The 25,631-nt window shown below is 46.5% G+C and overlaps 1 protein-coding gene across 1 annotated transcript in view; it reads left to right on the top strand.

Moving 5' to 3' along the window:
* The first annotated feature begins 8,273 nt into the window (after positions 1 to 8,273).
* Positions 8,274 to 25,631, top strand: part of LOC141057298 (retinol dehydrogenase 7-like) — a 78,051-nt gene continuing 60,693 nt past the window's right edge. Inside the window, exon 1 of the mRNA XM_073553840.1 lies at positions 8,274 to 8,741. Coding sequence (XP_073409941.1) covers positions 8,372 to 8,741 — 370 coding nt within the window. The 5' untranslated portion in view covers positions 8,274 to 8,371. The remainder of the gene's footprint in view (positions 8,742 to 25,631) is intronic.

Below are 25,631 nucleotides of genomic sequence, written 5' to 3'. Positions count from 1 at the left end.
CATAGTGTGAACAGCGCCGCATGCAAGTCTTCATAGTGCATTAATATACCAAGCAGCCGCCCCCTCTATGGATTGGTAGGATGTGAGCGGTTGTCCCATCTGTATACTTGCACCTGTGTTGCCGCCATCTTAACTATATGGGTCCACTGCATCCTGATAGTACATTTGTTTGGAGGCCTGGGCAGGTAAGCATCTCTGCCTTTTTTGCTGTATTTTTTTTTATCAAGTGCTGCAACAATCCTCAGATCCAGCAGATGTCACTAGGCGCTCATTATTGTGGAGTGTATGGTTTATACATGCACTATTTTGGAAATATTGTTTTTTATCATTTGTTTTTGTTTGGAGCAAACAGCAGAATCTAAAATTCATAAATCCTAATCAGAAATATCATTATAACACATTGCTGTTTGCACAATTTATCATAAATCATATAATGTACATTAAACATTTTGGACAATATGAAAATTTTAATACATATATTTACGTAATTTCTATATGTTTCTTCATCGAAACAGCTGTTATTAGGGTGACAGTATCCAACATAAAACAGTTGTGTCTGGTCAGTTTATTTTTTTTTGCCTGAGCTAGATACAACTAATGAGAGTCAACTATAGCTGAACAAAGAAAAGATGTATGTGTGGAAACATAATTTGGCTTTTTTTTTTAACAAAAGAATTGTGTTACATTTACATTTTTTGCAGTCAGGGTTCTTTTGTCTCTCTCTGAGAAGAGACTGCACAGGCTGCATGCACCAAACTGGAAGCATCAGTGTTTGATTTGGTCAATAGCCATTTTGTTTGACTGAACTGGGACTAGCCCAACCATGTGTGAGTAGCCAGGGTCTACTTGGCTTAGTTCGTGCCTGGACAAATGTGGCACCCCAAGAGTTCAGTTGCCACAGTGGCCTTGCCTCCCTCCAGAGGGGAGTGATGTCATGCCTGGAAGCAAAGAAAGAATCCCTTTACCAGGTAGTTCCAGCATACAACACAGTTCCTGCTCCAGGCCAGCAGAGGGAGCGCTAAACCCGACTTCAGGGGAGCTGCTCTCTCTGGTCAGGAGGAGGAAGTTAGTGGCATTAGAGCCTGAACAAGGTTGAGAAAGGACATGTGGAGAGGAACTGGGGATAGGAGCTCCATCTGAGCTCACCCCAGGCTTGAGCCCTAGTGTCCAGGCACCGGAGCCCGAGGCTGTGTGGGTACTAAAGCCCTGACAGCATAATCTGGAGGGCAGAAGACCGCAGATCCTCTGTCCCCTACTGATACTCAACAACACAGCAGCACGTGTGAGCCGGAGACGCCAGACAGGAGCGACCCCTGAAGCAGGCTCCAGCTGCCTGTCATGCGAGTGGAGTTCTACCTAAGAATCAGACAGAAAGAGGGACTTGAATTGAGTTTACAGCAGCAAGTACCTCAGAGAATAGCGCTAGAAAGGAGGCCTCACAACCCATCTGACTAAGGAAATTCCCAAATTGCTTCCAGGCTGACCGGCTCCAGAACCAGCTGTAGCCTGAGCCCCGTACCTGCCCTGCTCAGTAAAAGATAAAGGAAACTGCACCCTGCTGTGTCTTCTGAATCATTCCTGCATCACCTGCTCTGCACCACACTCACCACCAACATCACCTTTATCATCCTAACTGTCCTGGGACACAGCTCTACCCGTGGAGAGCTTAACCATCTTTGCTGCCCTATCATCACCCCAGAGGATCTCCATTGCAGCGTCGGTCCCCTGACCGAATACCACTGGTGGCATCACAAACACTTTATTACAAACTTTATTATCCCTTTTTCACTATCCCTTTTATTGGACGCCCAGGGCCACGGACTGGGTCACTGCTGCTGTGACACATACCCATAAGAACCGGCCCGGTACCGAGTATCCCCAATGGCCCTGGCAGGGCGTTCCACAAATCTAGGGAGTTTGTGCTTATGGTTTTGTTTACGGTGCTGTGCAACCTATGGAAATAAACATCACATTGTTTTGACACAAGAATTCAGTGCCTCCCCCTTCACCTGTGTGAACGCTGCCTACTGCAGTATATACATACTGTGAGGCAATGACAGGTGTTATATGCGATGGTCGATATGTATCCCCCAAGATGCACATAGAAGCGTATTGAGGCCGCTGGAGAGCATTGAAGTCATAGATATCGCTGTGGTTGCAATGTGGAATAAAAGTAAGTGTGGTCTTGGACAAGCTATTTGCCCAATGCAGTTTAAGAAAACTCGGCATGGGCTTTTATTTTTGGAGCGAACTACAGGATGGTAGTGGGGCATTTTTCTCCCTCCAGGCCGGGTCTTACAAGTGGCCCATGGCCACAGATTCCATTTAAAAATCCTGCAGCAAAGGGTTGGGTGAGTCAGTCTTGGTTTGCAAATTGCATGGTAGGTGGCTCTGCAAGATTCGGCTTGTGTGAAGTAACATGGTGCCAACAGAAGCCAATACACCTGGTACCCCTCAGTGTTACACAGTGGTACAGGCGCCCACGGCAACTGGTCTCAGATGCGAACTGTCTTGACGCCCTGGCTGCGATCCGGAGGATACCATTTGTTTTCCATTTGCGAGTTAAGGTGGACATTAAAGACACTTTGTTTTGAACTTACCTGTGGTCCTTGCCTATCTGTCACACTGCACCAACCCAGCTGCATTACAATACACACACACACACACTTACACACCACAACAATTAAGTTACAACACCATGGAGGGAAAGTCGTGGAGTTGTGGAGATCTCAAGATCGATAGACTTGTTAATGATATGCTCATGATGAAAAAATGGAAACAGAATTTGCAAAATATCTAGTTTTTTTCCAGCATCGAGTATCTTGCAGAACTAAAAACAGATCTTCTGCGAATATAGGCTTACACAAATCTTTCTGTTTCTTCATGTAATTCCAGACAGAATCAATGATGTTGAGATTAGAGCTCTTTGAGGGCCATATCATTACTTCTAGGACTCCTTGTTTTTTTATGCTGAAGATAGTTCTTAATGACATTGTCTGTATGTTTGAGGTCGTTGTCTTGCTGCAGAATAAACCTTCAGAAAATTAGACTCCTCCCTCCGTTATGGTTTTATTACATGATGGCTCTGCCTGTAAATATAATATACAGGTGCTTCTCACAAAATTAGAATATCATCAAAAAGATAATTTATTTCAGTTTTTCAATACAAAAAGTGAAACTCATATTATATACTGTAGAGTCATTACAAACAGAGTGATCTATTTCAAGTGTTTATTTAGGTCAATGTTGATGATTATGGCTTACAGCCAATGAAAACCCAAAAGCCATTATCTCAGTAAATTAGAATACTTTATAACACCAGATTGAAAAATTATTCTAAAGTCTGAAATGTTGGCTTACTGAAATGTATATTCAGTACGAGTAAATGCACTCAATACTTGGTCCGGGCTCCTTTTGCATCAATTGCTGCATCAATGCGGCGTGGCATGGAGGCGATCAGATTGTGGCACTGCTGAGATGTCATGGAAGCCCAGGTTGCTTTGATAGTAGCCTTCAGCTCATCTGCATTGTTGGGTCTGGTGTCTCTCATCTTCCTCTTGACAATATCCAATAGATTCTCTATGGGGTTAAGGTCAGGTGAGTTTGCTGGCAAGGTTTTTAAACCAGGTATTGGTACTTTTGGCAGTGTGGACAGGGGCCAAGTCCTGCTGGAGGATGAAATTTCCATCTCCAAAAAACTTGTCAGCAGAGGGAACCATGAAGTGCTGAAGGGACTGACCAGTACCAATGGTGCCCTGTGTAGGTGTGGTAGGGGCTGGGATTGGGGGTTGGACCACTGCTTACCCTGTCCGGATGACACAGACACCAGGCGATGCAAGGACGAGGCGGAGACAGATTTCAATAGTAACAGTTCCGGATTTATTTGTCGTCCTCCTGGCGACCACAACCACGCACCGCAGCCTCTTTACAGTTCACTGTCTCCAGGCCCGGGTACCTGCACCTTTGCTCCAGTCGAAGTAACGTCCCTCGCGGATCTTTCGCTGGGGCTGTCCTAGACCAATCTACCGCCAGCGCGTCACCTGCCCGAGGTCGTCGTCCAATCGGTACCCCCGGGGCCTCGTCTGTCCTGCGGTCCATCGGGTCAGGGTCAACCCCTGACTGTCTCTTTGCTGTCCGTCCCCTGGTTGAGCTCTTCTTTCTTCACCGTCTTCTACTGAGCTCCTCCTGGGACTAACCTGCCTGGAACCCTACCCTGTCCTATTTATCCCCTCTCTCTCCAGGAATTCCCCTCCTGGGTCCCTATCTCCCCGCCCCCATGACTAAGCGTTTCTCAAGCCATAAGCTGATGTAAAGTCCTAAGCTACTCCACCCTGCCATCTTGTGGTCATTTCTAGGTACTGCACCCTCCTATCCACCTTTCCCAGCTGTCACCCTTCTATCCTGTCAATCTCCGTCTATAGGGCACAAACCGTCCCCTCCTACTGCCAGGCGCGTCTGTCCGTCAAGTCACCTTCCCCACACTCCCCCTCCCTTTGTCTATTGTCGTCCCGACAATCGTACTCCCTACCTACGTCGTTCTGAAGCTTGTCCACAGTCTGTTGTTGGACCGGTCGTTGGGCCAACCCGCCGCCCACGGGGGCCAAACCAAACCGGGAGCACCATGCTCCGAGCAGCCTACTGCTACCCGCCAGCGAGCACACCACGTTACAACTTCTTTCAGGTTGGCGAGGTCCACCCGGACTACTCTACGGCGTGTACCTCCCACTACTCTCCACTTCTACTACCTTCAGCTGTTCGGAACACCATGACCGAGGCCTTTTGCCTACCAGGTCATCATTGGCGCCCGCCCGTCCTTTTGGGGTGTCCGTGGTGTCGGGGACCTGACTGACGGACCACTGTCTGGTTCGATATCTCTCGTCTTTGTCCTTCACTTAAAACAATCATGATCGGCGTCTTCGTCACATCTACCTCGTACCCGGGACCTGTTACACACATTTTATTTTGTTATACACACTACTCACTAAATCAACTCTTAACATACTATTACTTTTACTTTAATAACCATAGGAGTTACTCAACCGGAGTAACCCCTTTTTCGCTTTCTCTTTTTTTTTTCAAACACGTTAACATTGTTTCCAACACAATATTTTCCGCACAGCATCTTTAAAACAAATACTCCCCCTCCCTTTAACACTAGTACTCCCTTCTTCGCATCCCCGCTATATCAGGAGAAAAAAATCAAACAATATAAAAAAAATTTTTTCAAACTGGACGAAAACTGTCCTCGCGGCCTGCACAACGGTGCAGTGAAATCCCGACAGTCCGGGCCATCACCTGATAGCCGGTAGCAAGGGGCCCCACAGCCGTGGAGCTCCCGGGATGCAGGGAGTGTCTCTAGGAGTCCTTTCTACGGGGGCTCGTGGCCTTCGGGTTCGGCGTTTACGGCTACCGCGTAGTAGCCGCGGGGGCAGTACTCTTTGTAGTACGATACCAAGTCCCCCTCTCACAACGCCCAGCCGTGACGAATGGAGGTCACGTTGATGTACACCTTCTGGCCGGTTGTGAGGTCCTGAATGAACCTGTAACCCTTCTCCAGGTTGGTGTACACGAGCCGCCCTATAGATCGTGAAGCCGCCATGCCAGCCTCCCCTCTCTCATGGAGCAGGTTCCAGACCTCCTGCTCACTGGCCTTTTTCTTCCGTATGACCTCCGCGACCCAAACGGAGGGTCCAGTGTAGGCCCCGGAGTCCGGTGGGCGGGACACAGCCGGGGTTGAGAGCAGGGCAGAGGCGGCCGTAGATGTCAGTGGCCCAGCAGCCGCTGGGGCCGGGCGGCGGGCAGGGGCAGCCGTGGTTCCCGGTAGGTAGGCCACAGAGCCTGACAAGCAGGCCGCAGCCGGCTCCGGGGGTGACGCAGATGCGGCCGCGGGGCAGGCTGCAACCGGAGTTGCAGACGGGGCTGGAGTGGCAGCCGGCTTCAGGGAATGGGCCGCTGCTGGCAGGTGGAACGCAGCAGCATCGGCCGCGGGCTGGTTCCGCCCTGGTGACACCGGACATGGCGCCGCCGGGTGGAGTGGCTCGGGGACGGGAGCAGGGGCATCGCTCAGCCCGGCGGAGGCCGCAGAGCCCTCCACAGCCGGGTTTGCAGGAGCGCAGGAGACCGCACGGTGCGGCCGGGTGATGGGGGCCACTTGCAGAGCCGGGGGAACTTTCACCTTCCACGGCGCCGCGGCCTCCGACAGGCCACCCCGCGATTCCTCCCGCAGTCCTGCAGCATCCGGTCTTCACCCAGCCGTCTGGCGGGGCTAGCCTCCAGGCTCGTGGGTCCCGCGGGGAGGCTCCCAGGTGACGTCTCCGACGGCTGCTCCCGCAGGGCCCGCAGTCGCTCCTCTTCTCCACCCGATGTCTTGAGGACTGTCCGTGATTCCAGACAGCAGGTCTCCCAGCGAGACTCGACCTCCTGACGCCACCGCCACTCCAGGCGTCCGAGGCCACGGCTACTGCAGCGTCACATCCTGTCCGGTGGGCAACAGTCGAATGGCGCCAAGCAGTCGCAGCCGGTCTTCTCTCCTGGGCCACTCCTGCTCCTGGGTGGGGCGATGGCCGACTTTTCCACCCATCTGCCCGGGTCCAGAATGGGGGGGCGGCGGTCTCCGGACACACACCGCTCCCCCCAGGGGTACGTTGGAGATGGCCCCAGTCTGTCCAGAACAACTGCAAACGCCCGGGCCTCTCCCCAGCGTTGGAGTACCACAGCTATATTGGACAGCTTCTGGTGCCGCCCCGGATCCTCTGATGGCAGCGATGATCAGGAACAAAGTCTCCAATTTATAATCCCCCAGTGAACAGTCTTGTAATTCACAGGTATTTGTAATCCACAGGGGAGCAGTCCAAGTCCTTTTGGGTTCTTCAGGCGCAGGCCTGCCGCGGAAGATGTCGTATTAGCGGCGGCGATCCTGCCTACTACGCCAAAATGTGGTAGGTGCCGGGATTGGGGGGTGGACCACTGCTTACCCTGTCCGGATGACACAGACACCACGCAATGCAAGGACGAGGCGGAGACAGATTTCAATAGTAACTGTTCTGGATTTATTTGTCGTCCTCCTGACGACCACAACCACGCACCGCAGCCTCTTTACAGTTCTCTGTCTCCAGGCCCGGGTACCTGCACCTTTGCTCCAGTCGAAGTAACATCCCTCGCGGATCTTTTGCTGGGTCTGTCCTAGATCAATCTACCGCCAGTGCTTCACCTGCCCGAGGTCGTCGTCCAATCGGTACTCCCGAGGCCTCATCTGTCCTGCGGTCCGTCAGGTCAGAGCCACCCCCCTGACTGTCTCTTTGCTGTCCATCCCCTGGTCGAGCTCTTCACTCTTCACCGTCTTGTACCGAGCTCCTTCCGGGACTAACCTACCTGGAACCCTACCCTGTCCTATTTATCCCCTCTCTCACCGGGAATTCCCCCCCTGGGTCCCTATCTCCCCGCCCCCCATGACTAAGCGTTTCTCAAGCTATAAGCTGATGTAAAGTCCTAAGCTACTCCCCCCTGCCATCTTGTGGTTATTTCTAGGTACTGCACCCTCCTATCCACCTTTCCCAGCTGTCACCCTTCTATCCTGTCAATCTCCGTCTCTAGTGCACAAAGCGTCCCCTCCTACTGCCAGTCACGTCTGTCCGTCAAGTCACCTTCCCCACACTGGTGTCTCTGGATGCCTCATACAGGAGTAGGGGGTCTCCTAATCCATCCTGCACTCCAGAAAGTAGTATGTGAATTAGACAGGTGGTTTTCGTGTCTGTGCTGGCTCCACTGTTGTTTATGGGAGTTATAAAATGTTGAAAATAACATGCAAAAAATCAGAACTGTGTGGACTAAAGGAGCTTTTTCCTTTAAAATCAATTGGAAACATATTCAAAGAGTATTTGATGCATTTTTTAATGTGGATTTAGGAGCAAAATCTATTTGAAAATCTTCATCAAAACAATCGGTGTGAACGTACCATTCGAGTGATGATTTTTAGAGCTAAGAGAACTGTAAGCAGAATTTGTGCCTTTCAGACATTTATGGTATATACTTTTGATTTGCCACAAATGTCAAAGGTTATACCCTGATAAGTTTCAGTGCGGCCATCAATTGGTTCAGTATGACCTAAAAAGGTTGTACACCCCTGCTCTGAAAGATTAACACTGTGACATCTGCTATTTGCTCCAGACAGATTCCAGAATAAGCCTGCAGCTATTGTATATACTCCAACAGTTTATCTTAAGGCAAAAAAGCAAAGGTGTGTGTAGTCATCCCACAATGTGATTAAAAGTGTTTGAGACATGTGAAAAAAGAGTTTTTTTTTCCTCTGGTGTTGGCTTGAGACTGAACACTGAACATCCTGGTCTTATGAGCATACACTGAAGCTGGAGCTATGGTCTCTGTTCCTTGGCTGTTGTCTTGCTGGCTGGACACACAGACCCTTGTATATATATTGCTCTTTGGACTATTGGCGATTGTAATCTATACAAAGCTAAGAGGCAAAGATGTATTCTTCAATCCTCAGGGAAGAGCGGTGCTCATCACAGGCTGTGACTCGGGCTTTGGAAACCTCCTGGCTCTCCGGCTGCTTGATATGGGATTCACCGTCTTTGCTGCTTGTCTTTTCCCAGATGGAGACGGAGCTCAGGCTCTGATAAACCATTCATCCCCTGGGCAGGTGAAAGTCATCAGGCTAGATGTGACCAGCGATGAAGAGATGGAGAAGGTGAAACAATACATGAAGGAAAACCTCCCTGACAAAGGTAGGAAGGTTATTAGTAAATATCTATCAAAAAACATATATATAAAGTAAAAAGTTGGGTTTTTCTTAGTACTTGCGGGGCTGCTGTTTGCAGGTTGAATGATCACTCTGACACATCTGTTTTTGCTCACTTATTGTAACTCTGTGAATCCTTAAAAAAACATAAAAGCTGTACATTTAAAACATTTTGAAATGTTTTTTTTTCCATTTTTCATATCCTTGAGTTAAAGAAAATCAGAAATCTTGAAGTTTCCTTTGGCCACTTAACCTTCCAGTTGTGTAGTTCAGCAATTATCTCATTAATATCACAAGCAGAGGATTTGACATTCTTTGTAATCCTATTAACAGTGTGGAGTTATAGTCTTACATTAATTACAGCAAATTGCTACAAATTTGTAATGTGGTTTTTGGGATGACTTTATTCACAGGTGAAACACATTCTTTTTTTTTTTAACATGTTGCCTGTAAAGTCAGTGTAATTGATAACTGAAGCTCCTGTGGTCTTCACTCCTTGCCGCCCTTTACGCCCAGCTTATCAGGGCTGCCACTAGGAATTTCTGGGCCCCATACTGGCAACATTTTCGGGCCCCCTTGAGCTCCACCCAGGCTCCATTTCAGCTCTGCCTCCACCCCTCAGGCTATGTGCACACGCTGCGGATTCACCCGCGGATTTGTATCTGCAGATCCGCAGGTAAAAACGCAGGTAAAATGACCTGCGGTTTTGCCTGCGGATTGGCCTGCGGTTTGACACCTGGACAATGGAATAGGTGGCAAACCGCAGCGGAATCCGCAGAAAGAATTGACATGTCAATTATTTCTGCGGATTCAAAACCGCAGCTTTTCCGCAGTTAAAAAACCGCAGCATGCGCACAGCGGATTGTAAATCACATAGACTTACATTGTACTGTACACTGTCTGCAGAACTGCTGCGGATCCGCAGAGGCCAAATCCGCAGCGGATCCGCAGAGTGTGCACATAGCCTCAAACCTTCCCTTGTCCCACCGCCCACTCTTGGAAAAACTCCACTTCTCAACCACATCCTCACCAATCACACATTAAAATTTCCCTTTGAACACCATACCACATACATAGCCAGCAGCTTTGTTTTGGACAAAAGATTTTATCAGCCACCACCACCACGACAAAATCGAAGCTATTAAACCTTTGTTAAAATATCCAATACTCTTTTTATATTTTTTATATATTTTTTTATTGTTATTTTTATGTTTCTTTAAGAGAATGTGTCACATATATTTTTTTAAAATGCACAATAACATCACATGCAAGGGACAAACAGCGTCACACCATGGCCTGACCACATATTACCACCACATAGTGACCAAATAATACCACATACAAGGAATAAACACCACCACAACATGTGCAGACCACATATTACCACCACATAGTGACTAAATGATACTACATACAAGGAACAAATACATCCACACCATGACCAGAACACATATTACCACCACATAATTACCAAATAATACCACATACAAGGAACAAATACTGCCACACCATGATCAGACCACATATTAATACCACATAGTGACCAAATGATGCCACATACAAGGACAACTACTGCCACACCATGGCTGAACCACATATTACTACCACATAGTGACCAATAACACCACATACAAGGGACAAATACTGTCACACCATGAGCAGTCCACCTATTACCATATCACTAGTGACTTTATACACAGAAGCTCTGCATATAGTGCCAGTGTACAGGTAAGGCTGGAGTCACACTAGCGAGAAATACGGACGAGTGCTATGCGAGAAAAAATCGCATAGCACTCATCCCAATGTTAATCTATGGGTCAGCTCACATAATCCATTTTTTTCTGGCACGTTTTATACATGCGAGAGAAATTGCAGCATGCTGCAATTGTCAGCGTTTCTCGACCGAGACTCGCCAATGCAAGCCTATGGGTGCGAGAAAAAAAACGGATTACACATGGACCATACGTGTGACTTGCGAGAAATACGCACCGGCGTCCTTTAGAAAAGCCAGTAATTCAGTGCGCGATACTGTAAAATCACACTGACAGGTTAATAAAGAATAGATAGAATATATGTATACACATCGTATAGGTGTATATATGTATATGTGTGTCTACATATACACACACACACACCTATACTACTGTATGTGTGTGTGTGTATATATATATATTGTGGGGAATATATATAAAAAGCTCAGCTGGGATCTTTGCTTTGGCACAAGCGGGTGGCTATGGAGTCACAACAGCAGTCTAGTGAGTTCCACACGGATATGGGCACGGCATATTTTATTGTGCACATTGGTCATTCAATGTTACACATGCCAAACATGAAATAAAATGTCTAAGGCCCTCTGGCCTCTAACTAACAATAGAAGGCTAACTACAAAATAAGCCTATACAATAACAAAGAAGTCCATGTAGTCTTACTGTGTCAGCTCCCAGCCCAGCAGACGTGAGAGAGAGAGAGAGAGAGAGAGAGCCCAGCTCCTCCTGATTAAATCAGCTGGACCTGTCAGGAATCAAAACCTGGATTGATCGTGTGGACGGGGAACCACCAGTCTTTTCCACGCTGATCACTAAAGAAACCAGGACCAGCTTACAGTGAAATAAACCGGCTTCACTATCAGTACAGGGAGACATATGAAATGAAATGGGGGGAAATGTATCTGTTTTCTAGTACCTCTCCCCTTGGCACCTCACACACCCCCCTCCTCTGTTTGAGCCCGTGGGGTCGGACACAACAAGTCACCAAGCAGTGCGTTCTAGACAACGCATCTGCATTTCTGTGCGCTGTGCCCGCCCTGTGCTCAACGGAAAATTTAAACCCTTGTAATGCTAAGAACCAGCGTGTCACTCGCGCCTTGCCCTCTTTTGCCCGGGACATCCACGTTAGGGGCGAATGGTCCGTCACTAGCCTAAATTGGCGATCTAGTAAATAATAGCGCAAGGTGTACATGGCCCATTTCACAGCCAGGGCTTCCCGCTCAACTACACTGTAGTTCTTTTCTGCCCTCATAAGCTTTCTGCTTAGATAGGCCACTGGTTGTTCCTCGCCATTCACTTCTTGAGGCAAAACTGCGCCGAGGCCCACACCAGAGGCGTCCGTTTGGACAATAAACTCCCTTTTAAAGTCTGGCGTAACCAATACTGGTTGGTCACAGAGGACCGTTTTCAATCATTGAAAGGCCTCCTCTGCTTCTGTGTTCCACTTTATTGTGACAGATTTCGACCCCTTAGTAAGATTTGTGAGAGGGGCTGCGATGGTCGCAAAATATTTGAGGTCGCCAATGATCCCTAAAAAAGCTCCAACCTGTTTTTTGGTTACAGGTTGTGGCCAATACTGAATAGCATCCACTTTATTGGCCTGAGGCTTTACCACCTCTCTCCCTATGCTATATCCCAGATAGCGAGCCTCTTCCAATCCCAACGTACATTTCTTGGGATTGTCAGTCAACCCAGCTGTTTTTAGAGAGTCCAAGACGGCTGGTACTTTTGACAAATGCGTGTCCCAGTCATCACTAAAGATAATGATATCGTCCAAGTATGCGGATGCATACTGGACATGGGGTTTTAGAACAATATCCATTAGACGTTGGAAGGTGGCTGCGGCACCATGCAACCCAAAGGGCATACAGTATCTCGGTACTGGAACAATCCCTGGGGCGTAACAAAGGCAGTTTTCTCTTTGGCTGATTCCGTGAGGGGAATCTGCCAATAACCTTTTGTTAAGTCAATAGTGGATATGTACCTGGCCGAACCCAGTCTCTCTATCAGTTCATCGACTCTTGGCATCGGGTAGGCATCGAATTTCGATACTTCATTTAATTTCCGAAAATCATTACAAAACCGGATAGTCCCATCGGGTTTGGGTACCAGTACGATAGGGCTAGCCCAATCACTCTGGGACTCCTCAATGACTCCAAGCTCTAACATTTTTTTAACTTCCTGGGCAATGGCTTGTCTCCGAGCATCCGGAATTCGATATGGTTTTAGCCGTACCCGCGCCTGTGGATCAGTAACAATGTCATGTTTAATTAGGTGAGTACGGCCAGGAAGTTCTGAGAAAATATCAGCGTTCCTCTGTATGAACTCCCTGGTCTCTTGTTTTTGGCTTTCGGATAGCGTGTATACATAGCATACATACATACATATGCAATACCCACTTCTGGCAGAGCTAGCTGGGGGTCATTTACCTTAGATGGTGGTGGCCCTCGGGGCCCATCTTCAAGGGCAGCTCCTGCCACCAGACTCTCCCTGTCCCGCCAGGCCTTAAGTAAGTTTATGTGTTATATATGTGCGGGTTTTCTTTTGTCTGGTTGGTGTATCTTATAATTTACTTCACCTATTCTGTCCAGTACTTCATATGGGCCCTGCCATTTCGCAAGAAATTTATTTTCTACGGTAGGTACCAACACTAACACCCTGTCTCCTGGTTGAAAAACTTGTGTTTTAGCTGCTCGGTTGTATACCGTGCTTTGGGCATGTTGTGCAAGCTCTAAACATTCTTTAACTATTGGCATAACTGCCTCAATTCTTTCCTGCATAAGTGTTATGTGTTCAATTACACTGCGATAAGGAGTCACCTCTTATTCCCAAGTCTCCTTTGCAATATCTAACAGGCCTCTGGGACACCGCCCATAAACCAATTCAAAAGGCGAAAAGCCTGTGGAGGATTGGGGTACTTCACGTATAGCGAACAGGAGATATGGTAGGAGGGCATCCCAATCTCTCCCGTCCTTATCCACCACCCTTTTCAACATTCCCTTTAGGGTTTTATTAAAGCGCTCCACCAATCCGTCAGTCTGAGGGTGATATACTGAGGTATGCAAGTGGGAGATTTTTAGTAGTTTACATAAGTCTTTAAGTATACGAGACATAAAGGGGGTCCCTTGATCCGTAAGTATCTCTTTCGGAATGCTGCTGCAAGAAAACATATTAACCAGCTCCTTTGAAATCGATTTCGCATTGGCATTCCGCAAGGGTACTGCTTCGGGTTACCGAGTGGCATAATCTAGTACTACTAAAATGTACTGATGACCCCTGGCAGATTTAACTAACGGACCGACTATATCCATTGCTATCCTCTCGAAGGGCACCTCTATTATTGGCAAGGGCACTAAGGGGTTTCTAAAATGTGACATAGGTGCGGTCAACTGACATGTAGGGCAGGACCGACAGTACTGGGTCACATCTCCCACTAGACTTGGCCAAAAGAAACGTTGCAGAATACGGTGTTTTGTTTTTTCTCCCGCCAGGTCTCCTACCAAGGGATGTTTATGTGCCAAGTCCAAAACTACTTGGCGAAAGGACTTAGGTAGCACTAGCTGTTCTACCACCACTCCTCGCACCTTGTCTATGTGATACAGCATACCCTGTTGCACCGCCACGTGTGGGAACTCGTTTTGAGCACCCGGGTACAATGGTCTTCCCTCAAAGACCTTTACATTTTCCCATGCCCTTGCTAGAGTAGGATCTTGGTGCTGAGCGGTCCCGAACTTACCACGGACCCCCTCAAGACCTGGCATTTCTAAAACATCCTCTAGGTCGTCTGCCTCGCCTGCATACACAGCCAGAGGAGAGTCTACAGATTCTGGTGCTTCCTCTGAGATGGGTTTCCCGTCGTCTTGCCGCAATGGCCCAGCCCCAGAGCACAGTCCTCCACTAGAGTGTTCATGCCATTTTTAAAGCTCTAAAAGTCCCAAAATAAGGGAAAGTCTCTCCCCAGGATTACATTATGTCCCATAGACTTCACGACTGCCGCCTAATGTCTTTTGGTCCCTACTGGCATGGCAAGGGTAACCCAGGCAGTGGGGTAGTTCTTAGTATCGCCATGGATGCAACTAATGCCCACGGTTAAGTTTGTTAGGGCCCTAGGGTCCACCAAACTGGCATGTACCAAAGTTACTTGACTGCCGGAATCCAAGACGGCATTCACACTATAGCCGTCGACCTCCACGCCACACACATGTTGTTCATTTCCCGTGAGGGTCTCCACCACACAGACTGACTGTACATATAATGAAAGACGCCTCATAGCGTTACAGTCCATTGGCTCTGTAGTCATTGGGCAGTTAGCTGCTACATGGCCAAGCCCACGACATCGCCAACACTATATAGGCCTTTGCCTCCTCTATGGGGATCCCAGACGGGGTCTACTGGCTTGCTGTGAGACCGTTCCGCCTCCATAGTCTTTTGTAGGTCTGCTACCTTTCATTGCGACGTTCTCTTCTTTTGAAGATGGAGTAGGTTTCGCAGGACTGTCCGACGATTTCTTGGGGACCCAGCGGTTTGATAACGTCCCCTGGAGTAGGCTTTCAGAAGCATTGTAACGTTCGACCATACTCACCAACTGGTCAGCGGTAGTTGAGTCACCCTGTCCAACCCACCTCTGGATCTTAGCGGGTAAGGACCGCAGGTACTTGTCTAGAACAACACGTTCCACCATCTGTGCGGACGTCAAAGTCTCTGGCTGCAACCATTTTTTTACTAGATGGATGAGATTATGCATTTGTGAATGGGCTGGCTGATGTTCCACAAAAGTCCATAAATGCACCCTCTGTGCCCATATATATGTGTTTACTCCCAGCCTTACCAGGATTTCGCCTTTGAGTTTGATATAGTCCATAGCATCCGCTCCACTTAGATCATAATAGGCCTTTAGTGGATCTCCGCTCAGAAATGGAGCAACTACTTCAGCCCATCTGTCCAGCGGTAAGTGCTCATGTTCTGCAATACGTTCGAACACGATGAGATACAGTCATATGTAAAAGTTTGGGCACCCCTATTAATGTTAACCTTTTTTCTTTATAACAATTTTGGTTTTTGCAACAGGTATTTCAGTTTCACATATCTAATAACTGATGGACTCAGTTATATTTCTGGATTCAAATGAGGTTTATTGTGCTAACAGAAAATGTGCAATCTGCATTTAAACAAAATTTGACCGGTGCAAAAGTATGGGCACCCTTATCATTTTCTTGATTTGAACACTCCTAACTACTTTTTACTGACTTCCTGAAGAACTAAATTGGTTTAGTAACCTCATTGAGCTTTGAACTTCATAGCCAGGTGTATCAACTCATGAGAAAAGGTATTTAAAGTGGCCACTTGCAAGTAGTTCTCCTATTTGATTCTCCTATGAAGAGTGGCATCATGGGCTCCTCAAAACAACTCTCAAATGATCTGAAAACAAAGATTATTCAACATAGCTTTTCAGGGGAAGGATACAAAAAGTTGTCTCAGAGATTTAACCTGTCAGTTTCCACTGTGAGGAACATAGTAAGGAAATGGAAGAACACAGGTACAGTTCTTGTTAAGCCCAGAAGTGACATGCCAAGAAAAATATCAGAAAGGCAGGGAAGAAGAATGGTGAGAACAGTCAAGGACAATCCACAGACCACCTCCAAAGACCTGCAGCATCATCTTGCTGCAGATGGTGTCACTGTGCATCGGTCAACAATACAGCGCATGCATAACGCCTTTTTGTATGACCAAACAACTCAATCTTTGTTTCATCAGTCCACAGGACCTTCTTCCAAAATGTAACTGGCTTGTCCCAATGTGCTTTTGCAGACCTCAGGCGACTCTGTTTGTGGCGTGCTTGCAGAAACAGCTTCTTTCGCATCACTCTCCCATACAGCTTCTCCTTGTGCAAAGTGCGCTGTATTGTTGACCGATGCACAGTGACACCATCTGCAGCAAGATGATGCTGCAGGTCTTTGGAGGTGGTCTGTGGATTGTCCTTGACTGTTCTCACCATTCTTCTTCTCTGCCTTTCTGATATTTTTCTTGGTCTGCCACTTCTGGGCTTAACAAGAACTGTACCTGTGTTCTTCCATTTCCTTACTATGTTCCTCACAGTGGAAACTGACAGGTTAAATCTCTGAGACAACTTTTTGTATCCTTCCCATGAAAAGCTATGCTGAATAATCTTTGTTTTCAGATCATTTGAGAGTTGTTTTGAGGAGCCCATGATGCCACTCTTCATAGGAGAATCAAATAGGAGAACTACTTGCAAGTGGCCACCTTAAATACCTTTTCTCATGATTTGATACACCTGGCTATGAAGTTCAAAGCTCAATGAGGTTACAAAACCAATTTAGTGCTTCAGGAAGTCAGTAAAAAGTAGTTAGGAGTGTTCAAATCAAGAAAATGATAAGGGTGCCCATACTTTTGCACCGGTCAAATTTTGTTTAAATGCAGATTGCACATTTTCTGTTAGTACAATAAACCTCATTTGAATCCAGAAATATAACTGAGTCCATCAGTTATTAGATATATGAAACTGAAATAGCTGTTGCAAAAAACAAAATTGTTATAAAGAAAAAAGGTTAACATTAATAGGGGTGCCCAAACTTTTACATATGACTGTATGCTTCCACATCATCATCTGCAGTCATTTTAAGTAAAGTCTTCTGTACGGCTTTCTGCGCACTAGCAACGCTTTATGCACGGTCCCACTCATCTCGGGGCTGCTGAGCCAAGGCCTGTTTTATTGCCTCCAACTGCTCTTGCTGCATCTGGTGTTGCTGCTCCAGAGCCTTCTGGAAGCAAGTATTAGTCTGCTGTTGCTGCACATTTGCTTGCAATAACTGTTTCACTAGTTCCTCCATTTTACTGGACTCTTGGCTCTTCAAAAGCATCGGAGCTTTCCATCAGGACATACACAGAGCGTTTTCTCCGCAGTCACAGTCCAACAGCCACAATTGCCCACATTCTCCACCATTTGTGGGGAATATATATATAAAGCTCAGCTGGGATCTTTGCTTTGGCACAAGCGGGTGGCTATGGAGTCACAACAGCAGTCTATCGAGTTCCACACGGATATTGGCACGGCATACTTTATTGTGCACATTGGTCATTCAATGTTACACATGCCAAACATGAAATAAAATGTCTAAGGCCATCTGGCCTCTAACTAACAATAGAAGGCTAACTACAAAGTAAACCTATACAATAACAAAGAAGTCCATGTAGTCTTACTGTGTCAGCTCCCAGCCCAGCAGACGTGAGAGAGAGAGAGAGCCCAGCTCCTCCTGATTATATCAGCTGGACCTGTCAGGAATCAAAACCTGGATTGATCGTGTGGACGGGGAACCACCAGTCTTTTCCACGCTGATCACTTAAGAAACCAGGACCAGCTTACAGTGAAATAAACCGGCTTCACTATCAGTACAGGGAGATATATGAAATGAAACGGGGGGAAATATATCAGGTTTTCTAGTACCTCTCCCCTTGGCACCTCACAATATATATATATATATATATATATATATATATATATATATATATATATATATATAGTAGAATCGGTTAAAATTCAATTGCAGGCTTCTGTAAAATCATTACAGAACCCGACATGAAATGACACATGGTTTACATACAGTAAACCATTTCATTTCATTTAGATTTATATATGTCTTTGACTAATAATTAGATTAGTGTATGTGTGTAAAATTTGGGACATGTAGGTGTTAAATTAACGGGTACATTCCTGGAAAAAAATTGCGTGGGCTCCCGCCCAATTTTCTCTGCCAAAGAGGGAAAGCCAGTGACTGAGGGTAGATATTATTAGCCTAGGAAGGGACCATTGTTGTTGGCCTATTGGCCCCCCTGGCTACAAACATCTGAGCACATTCCCCAATTTTTCCCCAACTTCTACACTTTGTCAGATGAAGAAAAACCACAGTAACAGTACCTCTCCTCCCCCACACTGAAAATAGTATCGTCAAAAATAAAATACAACACACTAGTAATAACATCCCTTAATCAGCCCCTACAGTAATAATGTCCCACATCCTGCTCCCATATCTACTCCATTCTGGGCCCCACATGTCTCATTCCTGGCCCCTCGTGTCTTCCCATTCTGCCACCACGTATTCTCCCATTCTGCCCCCATGTCTCCCCATCCTGCCCCCATAATAATAATAATAATAATAAATTTTATTTTTATAGCGCCGACATATTCCGCAGCACTTTACATTTCAGAGGGGATTTGTACAGACAATAGACATTACAGCATAACAATAATCACATACAGTAGATTATAACAAATACCAAGAGGAGTGAGGGCCCTGCTCGCAAGCTTACAGTCTATGAGGAAAGAGGTAGACACGAAAGGTGGGTGGTAAGCGTTGCCCTGATTGTATGGACCAGCCATAATGTTAAGTGTGTAACAGTACAGACACAGAGGGCTAATGGATGCGTAAAGCATGTGGGAACATGATGCTGGGAACCTGGTTATGGTAAAACTTTTGGCTCTGCCACACAGGGATAGGTTAGGTTAATGTGTTGAGGCGATAGGCCAGTCTGAATAAATGCGTTTTCAGGACACGCTTAAAATTGTGGGGATTGGGGACTAATCGTATTGACCTGGGAAGTGCATTCCAAAGAATTGGCGCGGCACGTGTAAAGTCTTGGAGACGGGAGTGGGAGGTTCTGACTATTGAGGATACTAACCTCAGGTCATCAGCAGAACGGAGGGCGCGGGTAGGGTGGTATACTGAAACAAGGGAGGAGATGTAGGGTGGTGCTGAGCCATGGAGGGCTTTGTGGGTAAGGGTAATAAGTTTATACTGAATTCTGGAGTGGATGGGTAGCCATTTTAATGACTGGCACAAGGTAGAGGCATCGGTGTAACGATTGGTGAGGAATATGATCCTGGCTGCAGCATTCAAGACAGATTGGAGAGGGGAGAGTTTTGTAAGAGGGAGACCGATTAGAAGAGAGTTACAATAGTCGAGACGAGAATGAATAAGAGAAACAGTAAGAGTTTTTGCAGAGTCAAAAGTAAGAAAAGGTCGAATTCTAGAAATGTTTTTGAGGTGCAGATGACAAGAGCGAGCCAGTGATCGAATGTGGGGGGCAAAGGAAAGCTCGGAATCAAGTATGACCCCAAGACAGCGGGCATGTTGCTGGGGAGTAATAGTGGAACCACAGACGGAAATGGCAATGTCGGGTGTAGGTACATTAGTAGCGGGAGGAAACACAAGGAGTTCAGTCTTTGACAGGTTCAGTTTCAGCTATAGTGAGGACATGATATTAGACACAGCGTTTAGACAATCGCCAGTGTTTTCTAGAAAGGCTGGCGTGATGTCAGGAGAAGAAGCGTATAATTGGGTTTCATCAGCATAGAGATGGTAATGGAAACCAAATCTACTGATTGTTTGACCAATAGGGGCAGTGTACAAGGAGAAGAGGAGGGGGCCTAGAACCGATCCTTGAGGAACCCCAACAGTAAGGGGAAGGTGAGAGGAGGAGGAACCGGCAAAAGAAACAGTAAAGGAGCGGTCGGAGAGATAGGAGGAGAACCAGGAGAGAACGGTGTCCTTGAGGCCAATGGAATGGAGCATAGTGAGGAGGAGCTGATGATCCACAGTGTCGAATGCTGCAGAGAGATCCAAGAGAATTAGCATGGAGTAATGACCATTTGATTTAGCTGTTAGCAGATCATTAGAGACTTTAGTGAGGGCAGTTTCAGTGGAGTGTAAAGAGCGGAAACCGGATTGGAGAGGGTCGAGAACAGAGTTTTCTGAGAGATAGCGGATAAGACGGGAGTGGACCAGGCATTCCAGGAGTTTAGAGATGAAGGGAAGATTAGAGACAGGTCTATAGTTAGCGGCACAGTTTTGGTCGAGGGATGGTTTTTTAAGTAGTGGATGTATGATGGCATGCTTAAATGAGGAGGGAAAAATACCAGAAGAGAGAGAGAGGTTAAATATTTTAGTTAGGTGAGGGGTGACAGCAGGGGAAAGGGACTGGAGGAGATGTGACGGAAATGGGTCACTGGTGCAAGTAGTTGGGCGAGAAGATGCAAGGAGCCTGCTTACTTCTTCTTCTGTGACTGGTTCAAAATCAGAGAGTGAGTTAGATGCAGTGGGGGAGGGAGGACAGTGCATGGTATGAGGGGATTTGGAGATAATTTCCTGTCGGATCTGGTCAATTTTTTCTTTGAAGTAATTGGCCAGATCGTCAGCTCGGAGCTCCGTGGTTGGGGCCTGTACTCTTGGATTGAGTAGAGAATGAAAAGTGTCAAAGAGACGTTTCGGGTTATTGGACAGTGAGATGATGAGGGTGTTGAAATAGGTTTGTTTGGAGAGGTGAAGGGCAGTGTTGTATGTTCTAAGCATAAACTTAAAATGGATGAAATCTTCGTGTAGATTGGATTTTCTCCACAGACGTTCGGCGCACCTGGAGCACCGCTGCAGGAAACGTGTTTGCACCGTGTGCCAGGGTTGTCGCCGTCTGCGTTGTGGTGTTCTATTTATAGGGGGTGCAAATTCCTCCAGGGCAGTTTGAAGCGTTTCATTGTAATGCTTCAATGCAGAATCAGGACATGAGAGGGAGGAGATAGGGGCCAATGAAGACTGCAAGTTCTTCAGAAGTTTCTGGGTGTTAATGGCCTGTATGTTTCTATAAGTCTGGACAGTGGGGGTGACCTGAGCAGCCTGGCAGTTCTTTATAGAGAATGAAAGAAGATTGTGGTCAGAGAGCGGGAGAGGGGAGTTTGCAAAATCATCCACTGCACAAAGCTGAGAGAAGACCAAGTCGAGGGAGTTTCCGTCTTCATGCGTTGGAGAATTAGTAAGCTGCGAAAGGCCAAATGAGGAGGTTAGAGATAAAAGGTGAGTAGCAGATGGGGAGAGGGGAAGAGCAATGGGGATGTTGAAATCTCCCATGATGAGGGTAGGGATGTCACAGGAGAGAAAATGTGGAAGCCAAGTGGCAAAATGATCCAGGAACTGATGGGAGGGGCCGGGAGGACGATACACCACCGCCACTCGCATGGAGAAGGGGGTGTAGAGTCTGACGGCATGGACCTCAAAAGAAGGGAAGACAAGTGAGGGTACTTGAGGGATAACCTGAAAGGTACATTTTGGTGATAGGAGCAGACCAACGCCTCCACCAGCTCTATTGTCTGATCTTGGGGTATGAGAGAAGTGTAGCCCCCCGTATGAAAGAGCAGCAGCAGCGGTAGTATCTGACTGCTGGATCCAGGTTTCAGTAAGAGCCAGAAGGTTAAGAGAATTAGAAAGGAAGAAGTCATGAATGAAGGAGAGTTTGTTACACACTGAGCGAGAATTCCAAAGTGCACAATTAAGAGAGACAGATGGCATGCAGGGAATATTAATAAGATTAGAGGGGTTTCTGAGTGTAGCAGTGGGGGGGTTTGACTTTCTATAACATGGGGGACCAGGGTTGGGAGCAATGTCTCCTGCAACTAGGAGAAGGAGGATAGAAAGAGTGAGCAGATGGTTAAGTGATTTGTGAGAGCGTCTCTGGTGTTGAATGGTGGGACTGGCTGGATCTGTGCAATTTAACAATGTGAAAAGAGCATGAGTGCTATACATAGGAGAGGAAAGAAGCGAGGGGCCAATATGGATGGAGTGTGGAGAGTTAATGCCAGGGCGGTGGATGTGTGTGAATGCAGTGGCCAGGATATAAATTACACAAATGCATATGGTATATATTTGTTGTACTCCAAATGTACAGAGAGTAGATGTATATAAATGTCTTACCTGTCTCCTGCCCAACTGCCATGTTATAACTGCCAGAAGTACTTTGATACATGTACTTAGATTACATGTGCATAAATGCCACCCCTGCATAAATGCTCCCCCTAGCTATGTCCGAATATATAGGAGATTAAGGCTAAGTTTTTTTGTTTTTTTTTGTGTCTCTCTCTTCTCGTTAATCAATCACACTAAATTGAGACACCAGTCCAGGACCCAATAAAATGTTGTGGTCAAATAAACACATGTCCAGCACTACATGGATCATAAAGCACTTTGAAAAGTTTCTTGACCTCACAACATAAGGGGACAAGCAGAGTAAGTTGAAAAAACTATATACCAGATATAAGCTTGCAGAGTTGAAAACACATAGATAGCATTCAGGATTAACTGCTTGCTGACATTGAATGGAGACACAGGAGTGGATTCAGAGCAGAGATTGGAAAAGCTGGTTACCAGATATAAGCTTGCAGAGTTGAAAACACATAGATAGCATTCAGGATTAACTGCTTGCTGACATTGAATGGAGACACAGGAGTGGATTCAGAGCAGAGATTGGAAAAGCTGGTTACCAGATATAAGCTTGCAGAGTTGAAAACACATAGATAGCATTCAGGATTAACTGCTTGCTGACATTGAATGGAGACACAGGAGTGGATTCAGAGCAGAGATTGGAAAAGCTGGTTACCAGATATAAGCTTGCAGAGTTGAAAACACATAGATAGCATTCAGGATTAACTGCTTGCTGACATTGAATGGAGACACAGGAGTGGATTCAGAGCAGAGATTGGAAAAGCTGGTTACCAGATATAAGCTTGCAGAGTTGAAAACACATAGATAGCATTCAGGATTAACTGCTTGCTGACATTGAATGGAGACACAGGAGTGGATTCAGAGCAGAGATTGGAAAAGCTGGTTACATGTGCATAAATGCCACCCCATGTCTCTCCATACTGTCCCAGTGTCTCTCCATACTGCCTCAGTGTCTCTCCATACTTCCCGTGTCTCTCTAAATTGCCTCAGTGTCTCTCCATACTGCCCCAGTGTCTCTCCATACTGCCCCAGTGTCTATAAATACTGCCCCTGTTTCTCTCCATACTTCCCCAGAGACTCTCCATACTGCCCCAGTGTCTCTCCATACTGCCCCAGTGTCTCCACAGTGCCCCCATGTCTCCCCATTCTGCCCCATAGTGCAGCTTGGCCCAGGTCCAGCGGTGTCCTCTCCCCAAGTTCTGGCGTTGAGGCCCTGTGTATGGCAATGACGTCATACGCCTGCGACGTGCATGCTGATGTTAGCTGCCAGTCTGTGATTGGCTGGCAGCTGTTAACTGCTGCCGTGTTGGAAGCATATGGCAATATAGATTTTAACTGAACGTGCGTACGAGGACGAACGTTCAGTCACTGAATTGGCAGAATCCTGCCGCTGGGGCCTGGTCAGCAGAAGAGAGGGGGCCCGCTCCAGGCCCTCTCTGCTCACTGGGCCCCATATGCCAATAAGGGCAGTAATGCCCTGATGGCAGCCCTGCAGCTTATTGTCAGGATCCGCCAGTGACATAATGCACCGTGACCTCCGCACAGGACACAGAGCATAAACGCACATATAGTATATGAGCTTTCGTATGTATAGTGCTGTGCAAACGTTTTTGGCAGGTTTGGGAAAAAAATGTTGTAATATAAGTATGCTTTCAATGATAAAAGTGTTACATAGTTTCATTTAAACATCCATGAAAATTGGTCTGGGCATGGACTGCAGGTATCCAGAAAAGATCATTAAAGATTCATATATTTCTATGATGCTGTCACACTTGGGTCGGGGGATCCATGGACAGTCCATGCATTGCAGTCTGTGATTAGACCAAGATCCACAGACATCTGAGCTCTGATAGTTTATTTTATCAGTTAACAAAATGCAAAATTTTCTAAGTACATTTGCACACTGTTGTTGAACTAACTTGGCAGGTTGTTCCAAATATCTTGGAGAACTAACAACAGATCTTCTGTGGATGTCACCTGTGCAAATCCTTCTGTATCTTCACGTAATACCAGACAGACTTGATGATGTCCTGGGCACCACATTTTAAAAAAGATACTGCAGAACAACTGAAGCAAACTTAGAGAAGAGCTACCAGGATGGTGAAGGGACTGTAAAGTTTGTGATACGAGGAACGGTTAAAGGTTCTGGGAATGTTTAGCTTGCAAAAAATAAAGCTAAGAGGAGACTTAATAGTGGTGTACAAATATCTGAAAGGCTGTCACAGTGTAAAGGGATCATTATTATTCTCATTTGCACATGGAAATGCGACAAGCAACGGAAAGAAACTGAAAGGGAGAAGATGCAGGTTAGACATTAGAAAACTTTTTACAGTGAGGGTGATCAATGAGTGGAACAGGCTGCCAGGAGAGGTGGTGACTTTTCCTTCAATGAAAGTCTTCAAACATAGGCTGAACAGACATCTGTCTGAGAGGGTTTAGTGAATACTGCACTAAGCAGGGAGCTGGACACGATGACCCTGGAGGTACCTTCCAACTCTAACATTCTATGATTCTATGTTGGGATCTGTGGGAGACTCTTAATTTTTTTTACGTTGAAAATAGTTCCTAATGACATTAGTTGCATGCTTGGGGTTGTTGTCCTACTGCAGAATAAATTTGAAGCCAATCAGATGCCTCCCTTCATTGCTGCCTGCAGATACTAATTATTGTACCGCTCTCCAGATCTTCAATGAACAAAATGCCATCTGTTAAAGTCAGATTTTCAACATTTTTACTCATCCGTCCTGAGCACCAGCTGCCATTTTTATGCCCAACTCCTATTTTATTATTATCATTGAGTCGTTTGACCTTGTTTCCATGTCAAAAGTATGGCTTCACGGATGCCATTTTTCCTCTAAACAGTAGACGGATGTAGTTGGGTTCTACTGGTTGCTACCAATTCTGAACTACTGACACTGCTGGACATCTTATTTCAAAGGGAAGTGAGCATGATGTGTCTTCCATCTGCTGAACTAAGTTTACTTGGGTGATCAACAGCATTTATGGCCCTCAACGTGACCATTTCTCAGTGCTTCTTCAAAAGAGCTTGAACAGCACATCTTGACACCCCAGTCTGATTTGAATTCATTGCCTGGAAAAGACTTTGCAGTATAATTATGGGTCGCCCTCCCAGGGCTGTGGGGTACTCTGTACCGGGCCGGTGTCAGTGGGATGTGTCACAGCAGCGGTGACCCGGACCGTGGCCCTGGGCGCCAAAGTAATAGGAAGATGTGAATGGTGGAATGTAGTTAGATGAATAGTTCGTGACGCCACCTGAGGTGCTCGGCAAAGGAGGTGTCAAGCCAACGCTGCATGCAGATCCACTGGGAC

This window comes from Dendrobates tinctorius, unplaced genomic scaffold (genome assembly GCF_039654945.1).
Source record: "Dendrobates tinctorius isolate UK_male_01 unplaced genomic scaffold, ASM3965494v1 ptg000203l, whole genome shotgun sequence".
In the NCBI taxonomy this organism is placed as follows: domain Eukaryota; kingdom Metazoa; phylum Chordata; class Amphibia; order Anura; family Dendrobatidae; genus Dendrobates; species Dendrobates tinctorius.
Note: the sequence above shows the minus strand (reverse complement) of the source record. Positions and strands in the feature narration are given on the sequence as shown.